The sequence below is a fragment of the Phocoena phocoena genome, chromosome 1 (assembly GCF_963924675.1).
Source record: "Phocoena phocoena chromosome 1, mPhoPho1.1, whole genome shotgun sequence".
NCBI lineage: Eukaryota > Metazoa > Chordata > Mammalia > Artiodactyla > Phocoenidae > Phocoena > Phocoena phocoena.
In genome coordinates, this window is record NC_089219.1 from 34,984,466 (window position 1) to 34,993,206 (window position 8,741).

General features: G+C 46.0%; 1 protein-coding gene and 1 pseudogene across 1 annotated transcript; one reads left to right on the forward strand and one right to left on the reverse strand.

The window, feature by feature from the left end:
* Window positions 1-2,105: 2,105 nt before the first annotated feature.
* On the forward strand, window positions 2,106-2,783 carry LOC136120191 (transcription initiation factor IIA subunit 2-like). The gene is made up of 3 exons (XM_065873669.1): window positions 2,106-2,282; window positions 2,360-2,465; window positions 2,743-2,783. The coding sequence occupies exons 1-3, from the start codon at window positions 2,106-2,108 to the stop codon at window positions 2,781-2,783; spliced, it is 324 nt and encodes a 107-aa protein (XP_065729741.1).
* A 953-nt stretch (window positions 2,784-3,736) lies between these two features.
* LOC136125553 (protein BEX3-like) lies at window positions 3,737-4,068 on the reverse strand (annotated as a pseudogene).
* Between the last annotated feature and the right edge of the window lie 4,673 nt (window positions 4,069-8,741).

Here is an 8,741-nt window from a genome sequence, read left to right on the forward strand (position 1 = left end):
CATTATTTCATTCTTTTTAATGACTGAGTAATATTCCGTTATATATATGTACCACATCTTCTTTAGCCATTCCTCTGAAAAGACTCACTTTAGATCCAAAGACACAAATACAGTAGATTGAAAGTGAAAGGATGGAAAAAGATATTCCATGGAAATAGTAAGCAAAAGAGAGCAAAAAGACAAAATAGACTTTATATCAAAAAAGGTTACAGATTACTAGGGGTATTAGCAGAGGTAAGGGTGTAAGAAAAAGCAGGCCAGAGAGTACAGAGTTTTAAATGGCAGGCTAGGTATTCTTTCTGCAGTGTGCAGTCATCAAGGCCATCCAGCAGGGAGGAGCCATAATCCTAGACCTGAGTGTGAAGGATGAAATGAGAAGAGTGTGGAGGAAGTCAACTTGGTTGAGGAGTTATTTCAGTTTACTCAGAGAACAATATACCTTTTTCCAGAAATGTCCTGATATAAAATACCCCTAATAGGGTCTGCCTCTGAAAATATGTCTCAAAGAGTTAGACATGATTTTTGATAGTATAAAATGAAAGGCTAAAGCTTGCCCAAGCTCCAGCACCTATTGCCCCAAAATAAAAGAACAAATGTACAGATTTTGACCAAGTTGCTTTTGTTCTAATTGGTTTTTAAGAGAGCCAGCATAGGTTGGCTGTATAATAATACAATAATAATAAAACACAACATTGTAAATCAACTATACTTCAATTAAAAAAAGAATTAAAGGGCTTCCCTGGTGGCGCAGTGGTTGAGAGTCTGACTGCTGATGCAGGGGACACGGGTTCATGCCCTGGTCTGGGAGGATCCCACATGCCGTGGAGCGGCTGGGCCCGTGAGCCATGGCCGCTGAGCCTGTGCGTCCGGAGCCTGTGCTCTGCAACGGGAGAGGCCACAACAGTGAGAGGCCCACGTACCGCAAAAAAAAAAAGAATTAAAAACAAATAAACAAACAAAATGATTATAGTAACCATTGAATGAGCACTTGCTATGAGCCAGGTACTGTAGATCTTTCCTCATTCAATACTCACAAACCTGTGATGTAGATTCACTTATTATCATCATTTCATAGATAAAGAAACTGAGTCTAAGAGACGTCAGAGTCAATATGCAGCATTACTTAGATTAAAATGCTGTGCTTTCTATTTCAAAATCATGTCTTTACCCATTGCACTTCATGTGCTTAAGCAGCTGTGCTTGGCAGACAGCGTATAGCATTGCCCCCGGGGATGATGTTGTGACAAGAAAAGAACTGCTTGACTTCTTTGTGTCTTGATTTGTTCAGCAATAAGTGGAAATAATAACTGCCTTTTTATCAGGCAGAGTAACGGGAGAAAAGACTGTTTTTCTCTCTTGGTTTGATTGCAAAAGAGGCCATGTCCACCCATAGGTGTGAATGGACATAAGAGGCCACTTACAGAGTGTGGTTTGTGTTGGTGGCCCAAGTGCCGCTGCCTCATCTATACAATGGGTATAATAATAATAGTGTCCACCTCCTAGGATGTTGTAAGGATCCAGTGTATTCATACATGTCACAGATTTAGGACAGTGCTTGACAAATAGCACTCGCTATCTAAATGCTAGCCATTACTGGTATTAAAGATAGAAACTTGGCTACCAGGGATCACTGTGGCCATAAATATATGTAACCTCCAAGCAGAGATAGGGAGAAGCCTCACTCACCCTGGCTTTTTCTCAGTAGGCATTTAGTTAGGAAGATTAGCTAGCTATAATCTTGGCCAACAGTAAGCAGAGCGCAAAGAAAATGACAGGGATGGAGAAATAACGTTATCAGAAGATAAAAATACCTCCTAATTTTTACCATTTCTACAATCACGCACCACATTAAGAGTATACCAACTTGGTCTTGCCTACTCCTCACAGTTCTGTGGGGTAGGTGTTATTAACTGTGTCCTCTGTCAGCCTCCACTCCCACCTCTGTAAAAAGACAATAGAAAGTGATGGGAGAGGTGGGGGGAGGGTGGTCCTGCTGGGCTCCTGGCCGAGCAGCTTCTCTTGGCTCTCTCCGAGGCAGGAAGCGCCTCTTCCACAGGACGTCAGTGTAAGCCTGAGTAACAAAAAGAATTTCTCCCTCCTAAGCCATGGCACATCAGTTGCACAGAAATACCACTTTGGGAAACAGTCTTCAGGAGAGCCTCGATGAGCTCATACAATCTCAACAGATTACCCGCCAACTTGCCCTTCAAGTTTTACTTCAGTTTGATAAGCCTATATATTCAGTGTTGGTACAGAAGGTCAGGAACAGAGTCAATTCCAGGGCTATGTATGTTTGGCTACCTTCCCTAAAGAGTTACTGAGATTTCAAACGTCCGAAACATTATCTGCAGGATTGAAGGGCTCTCTTAATACATACAGATTCTGCGATAATGTATGGACTTTTGTATTGAATGACGTTGAATTCAGAGAGGTGACAGAACTTGATAAAGTGAAAATTGTAGCCTGTGAGTGGGACCTCTCTGGTGGACAAGTGGCTAAGACTCTGTGCTCCCAATGCAGGGGGTCCGGGTTCGATCCCTGGTCAGGGAACTAGATCCCACATGCCGCAACTAAGAGTTGCGCATGCCGCAACTAAAGTTTCCGCACGCGGCAACCAAAATAGATCCCGCAGGCTGCAACTAAGGATCCTGCATGCCACAACAAAGATCCTGCACGCGGCAGTGAAGATCCCATGTGCTGCAACTAAGACCCGGCGCAGCCAAATAATTTAAAAAAGTGTAGCCTGCGATGGTAAAAATACTGGCTCCAATACTACGGAATGAATAGAAAAAAATTGGCTTTTTAATGCCATCCTGTTATTGTTCATCTCTTTTCGAAGAGAAGCATAGGAGACTTTTTAAAAAATTTATTCTAGCATTGCAGAAATGACTACACCGTGCCGTACTATCGAGAATTCCAGTAGAAAGAAGCTTATAACTCTGTACCCTCTTACATTACATTTATTATACGTCATGAAGAAACAGAACTTTCTTCTTAATGACACATCAAACACTGTTGCCTTCCTAAGACTATTCTTTAATAAATTCATTTTAAAACAAACAAACAAAAAGTGATGGGTATTCTTGCTGGGCAATATGACCCCAGAGCCCACACTTCTAACCTCTACCCTCAGCTTCCTTGAGGGTTTACCACTGGGAACCAGACGTCAAGGTGGGGGGTCAACAGGCTGGGGTGGAGGTGGGGGAACTAAGACACACCATAATTACACCACAGTCTGCAGTAGGGTTTAAGGAAATAAATTATAGGCCCCCAGTACTTTGAGTTTCCTCGTTTAAAATTAGATTTTAAACCCTAGGCCACGAGTATCAATGGTACTTTCTGAGAAACTCTGAGTGAAGCCTGTTGACACAAGTGCTTTTGAAATTTCAAAACACCAACAGATCTTGTAACCTCTGCTTAGAAAGAAAGGAGGGAGGAGAGAGAATATCTACTTCCCAGGTTTTATAAAATTTAGGTTAAATTTATACTTATTCTTGTTTTGGGGTGTTTTTTTTTGCTTTTCAATTGCTTTATTAACTTCACATTTTCCATGTAAATGGGTGAAACTCTACTGTTGACAGAAACTTAGATTGCGTGCCAAGGCAATCTCCAATTAGAAGCTGGTAACACAGAACCCACCTGACATGGAAATTACGTAAGGTTCACAGCAAATGGATCAGAAAAGGCGTAGTAGGAAAATGCAAGAAAAAAGAGAACAACAGTGGGAATCACAGTATTAATCTCGTGGAAAATGGCAGGAGTCAAGGCATAAGGCAAATTCATCACGATGGTCATGGTGATTAGAGAGCTCCCCCATAAGGATACGCAGACAACTCCTCAACTGCATCTCCCTAAGTTTTCTCCTGATTTCGCTCATCTCTTCATGAACATTTCCATATAATCTCCATCTCCACCCATCCCATCTTTGACCTGCCTATTGGGTATGGCCCATCAGAAATTAGGGGCAAGTTGGCGAGCCTGTCCCCGTCTATTACTTCCTGCCGGCTGGTGGCCTTCGCCCCCTCCCAAAAGGCGGCTTTCCTTTCCTTTTTGCACAGGCTGCTCCATTTCTTCGTTTCCCTGGGCCTGTCCTTGCTGTCTCCTGCTCCTCCTGATTCCTGCCACAAGTGCGCTGCCGTGAAACTTAGTACTTATTCTTTATACTTATTTCTATCTTGCAGAGCAGTAGAAATTTCCAAGACTCGTTACTGGGGAAGGCAATGAAATTTCTGTAAGAGTCAGAGGTTTGTTTTCATAATTATCTTCCGTGGGTTGTTTTCCCCTTACAACTATATTTTCATTATAGAAAACTATATGTGTTGCAATATAGGTCCCCTCCAAGTTGTAAAGTATGTCACAGGAGGGTGGACTTGCTCACTAACTCTATGATAACTAACCTGCTAAGCATAACTGCATATTATAATGAACACAAACAAAATATCAAAACTGGGAAGTTTCTTCTTACATTAAAAAAAAAACCCAAAGTCCTCATGTGATATATGAGGCCCTACATGATCTAGCATCCTGCCACCTCTCTGCCCTCATCTCCCTGTCCCCCTGGTCCAGCCATCCTGGCCTCCTTGCTTGTCCTTCAACACACCAGACATGGTCCTGCCTTTGTACCTTTGGACTTGCTGTTCTCTTGGCTTAGAAAAGCCTTTCCCCCAGATTATGCATATGATTTGCTCCCTTACTTCATTCACATTTGTTCAAATATCACTCCCTCAGGGAGACCTTCAAATTATCTCATCTAAAATCAAGCCACCCACCCCACCCTCACATCCATCATCTTCTATTCTTTGGTTTGCCTTTTCTTCCCCATAACACAAATCACCATCTGATACTTTATTTGTTGATTGTTGATTGCTGGGTTTTCCCCACCAGAATGTAAGCTCCATGAAGGCAAATCTTTGTTTTGTTTGCTGCTGTATCCCCAGCCCTAGAACGATGCCTGGCACCCAGCAGGTGCTCAATAAATGAATGAAGTGAAACTAATGAAAAGATATGGGTTCCATGACAGGAAAGAGCTTGCCCTGGGAACCCTGCACCAGGTGGTTTAGGAGATGCCGACCATCAGAGCCAGAGATGACCTTGAGAAGGGAAGAGATCCCTGGGAATTCACAGAAACCTGGGGGGTGAGTACCAGACTTTATGAAGGGGGTGAAAGGGGGAATATGGAGTAACTCTAACTGACACATGCATCACACACACATTATCTTATTTTATCTTAATATCACAACAGATGAGGAAACTGAAGATCAGAAAGGTGAAGTGACTTACCCATGGCTATTCAGCTAAGTAGCAGAGCCTTGATCTGAAGTCAGCTCTGTCTGACTCTAGAAACCATGTTCTTTTCAAGACACCACACAGCTGAGGAGAAAGTTTGGCAAAGAGTGTGTGTTCAGTTAAGTAACAGTTGAAGGAATGAACAAATGCTTCATAGAGAAAGTGTTAATTTGGTCTTTTTTGAGATCAAACAGCCTTATGGAGAGACCAAAGGCAGACCTGGAGAAAGAAGGAGATTGAACAAAAAGTTTTAAGATTAGACAGTTAGGTGAGGAGCTGTCCAGGGAACACTGAGTACATCAGCTTAGCTGGATCTTAGAGTGTTAATGGAGTATTTTGGGAGATAAGGTCTTCAAGGACCCAAATGTGAAAGATCTTGACTGCTTGGTTATGGAATTTGGACTTTACCATGAGACGGTGGGGAGCATTAAGCTGTAGAGTAATATGCTCAGACACTGCTTTAGGAAGTCATTCTGGGGTGCTGGGGATGGGATTACCAAATGGATTTATTGTAAAAGTCCCAGTGAAGAGTTATCGCCAAAGCAGTCAGTTCTCTCTGAACCCATGAAAGGTTGAGGTTAAAACCAGCCCTGACCTAAACATTCACACAACAGCCACTAGTTGGCAGCAATGTCCCAAGAAACAGGTGAGCCAGCCTCCAAGTAGGAGCTTCCTCAGCCAGCTCCTTGGGCTGTGATGGGGTATGGTCAACTGGTGGAACACAAGAGTAGTTGGGAGAACAGCCTGTGTGGAGGGAACCCCAAAGACGCACAGGGGAAGGAGTATGTGGAGGTCAGAGGACAGGGTGATCAATGCCTGGAGGATGGTTGCAGTGGGATGGGGGGCAGGGGTGAGAGGGGAGGCTGCATCTGAGAGGTAGAAACTGATTGCAAATGGCCTTGAATTTCCAGGCTAAGAAAGCTGGACATTATCCTGAGGGAAATGGGGACCCAGGAAACCGATGTTTAAGTAGAAGAGAAACATGACTAGACTTGCCTTTTAGAAAGATCACCAAGATTGCAGTGCGGAGAATGAGGGGAAAGAGACAGGAAGCAGAGAAAACAGTGAGGAGGTGCTGCAGTGATCCCCAGAGAGATGATGAGTGGTCTGAACTAGGGTCAGCAATTGAAGTGGACAGAAGGGGTCAGATTTGTAGGTGACTTAAGAAATAAAAATCATAGAATGAGAAAGAGGGCATTAAAGTGTAGTTTTCACAGAAGAGAATGAATATTCTCTCCCCATTATTAAGAACACTTTCTGAATTGTTGGATTTTCTCCCTAAAACTGCAGTGGAAGAGCTCAGATCCTGGAACTTCTTTAGGTCTAAATTCACTCAGTCTGTGGTGGGAACCGGCGACAAAGGAATGACTTAGCAGTTGCCTCCCCACTGGTGGAATAACAGTCAACTTTGATGGAGGAAATACAGGACAGTGTGGGGTCCAGCGGGGGAACCTGATGTAGGTTTCCAGGGAGAGGAGACTTGTGAGCCCAAAATATGCAAAGGATCTCACAAAACTGTCAGTGAGCTAAGCACTGGAAAAGAAGGGAGTCTGGGAGCAGCCCCGTTACCTGTTTACCCCTTTTCGTCACAAACCGTAGGCGTCACCTTATGCGCGATAAGGTGTCCCAGGTGAGCTACCAGGATGAAAGCGCTAACCCAGCCACGGTCGCCAGCTCCTGGAGCAAACTCACTTCCCAGAAGACAGACATGCTTAGTGTCCCTCAGAGGCTCCTGGACCGCCGCCCAGGGCAGACAGGCTGTGATTGGTGGGAGCCTGGGGCCCGCCCCTCACCAGCCCAACACTGCGGTTCTGATTGGTGGAGAAACCGCGTAGCCCCGCCTCTCCCGCCAGTCGGCAAAGGAGGCTACCCAGGTGGGTGCGCGACTGCTGAGGGGGCCCTAGAGCACCGGTGTTACGGTCTGGGAGAGATGGAAGACCGCCCCGGCCCCAAATCTTCTACACCCGCGGTGGACTGCAGTCCCTAGAGAAAAGGCGTCAAGGGACCGGAAGCTGTGCTTCCCGGAGCATTGTGGGCCCAGGCGGGGGTGGGCCGGGTCTTCCGGCGCCTGCTTGCACCTAGCAGTTTGGGAAATGGTGGCCCCCGGCAAGTTGGTGCAAGCCCTGTGAGGGGCGGGAACCGGGGAGTGGGTTCTCGGGCATTTTCAGACCAGGGTGTGGAGCCCTGGGCTGGGGTGGGGCCGGGATGTTACCGGGCGCCGCCCCGCTTTGGGGCCTCGGGCGCCACTGCTTTGCATTCTTAAGCTCAGGCCTCTAGCGTGCCCCTTCCGCCCCAACCCCAGCCCTAGTCCGTTTCCTTCCATCCGGTAGGAACAGCAGCCAGGGTGCCACCATCGGATTTTAGGAGCCCCGAGTGCGCACCTGGCATCCTGGGCCCCTGACTCCTCTTTGCATTACCCCTCCCGGGGCCCCTGCGAAGCAAGAGCTAACTCCTTTCAACAGAAGCCTGCTGGGGCCATGTGATAAGGCCTCCTCCATCGCACCTGGTCCCAGCCCTTCATCGGGTAACCACCCTGCCCCCAGGCTCAGGCAAGGCACAGACCTTCTCCGAGCCTCACTCCTGATTTGTGAGATGGGGATGGCTAACTCCTCAGATTCTCTGTACCGAATGATAATACACACAGGCGCTGCCAATTACGATGTACCCATGTACCCGTTTTCCCTTCTCACCCTCTCCGTACAACCCCGCTTCATAGCAAGCAGATTTTATAGTTTAACCTGTGTGCAGTTATGAAGGCTTCGACAGGCATATCCACTCCACCCTCCCGATTTTGTCAGCTGAGCCTCTAGGGACAAATATCCTTGGTGCTTTTATTTCAACTGTTTTCTGAGTGCCTGCTCTGTGCCAAGCACTGTATTTAGTACTGAAGACCCAGATGAACCAAATTGACTTCTTTCCATGAAATTGAGACTAGTGGGGGAGATAGGAACTTGTGATAAAGGTGGTGATAAAAGACATGTGATAAAGATACAGTGCCACAAGAAAGGAAAAAATGAAGTGCTCTTGAAATTCAGGGATTGGGAGAAGGGGATTAGAAGTCTTTAGAGGGTGTGCAGTAGCCTGTAAGCTGGATCAGAGGGGGCATTCTGAATTAAATAGATGGGAGAAGGCAGCCTGACAGCTCACTCTGCCCATGCAGTGAACATGGTTCATTTTGCTTTGGAGGGGCTGGGGGTTTGGGGTGAGGAGTGGGGTATGGGGGGGGGGGCTGCAGTATAATTTTTTTTTTTTTTGGCCACGCGGCTTGCGGGATCTTAGTTCCCTGACCAGGGACTGAACCTGGGCCACCACAGTGAAAGCGCCGAATCCTAACCACTGGACCACCAGGCAATTCCTGCAGTATAATTGTTAAAAGCAGGGGTTTTAGCATATTTGCTGTGAGACTTCAGGCACATTAACCTCTCTGAGACTGTCAAATGTACAGAGATAGTACC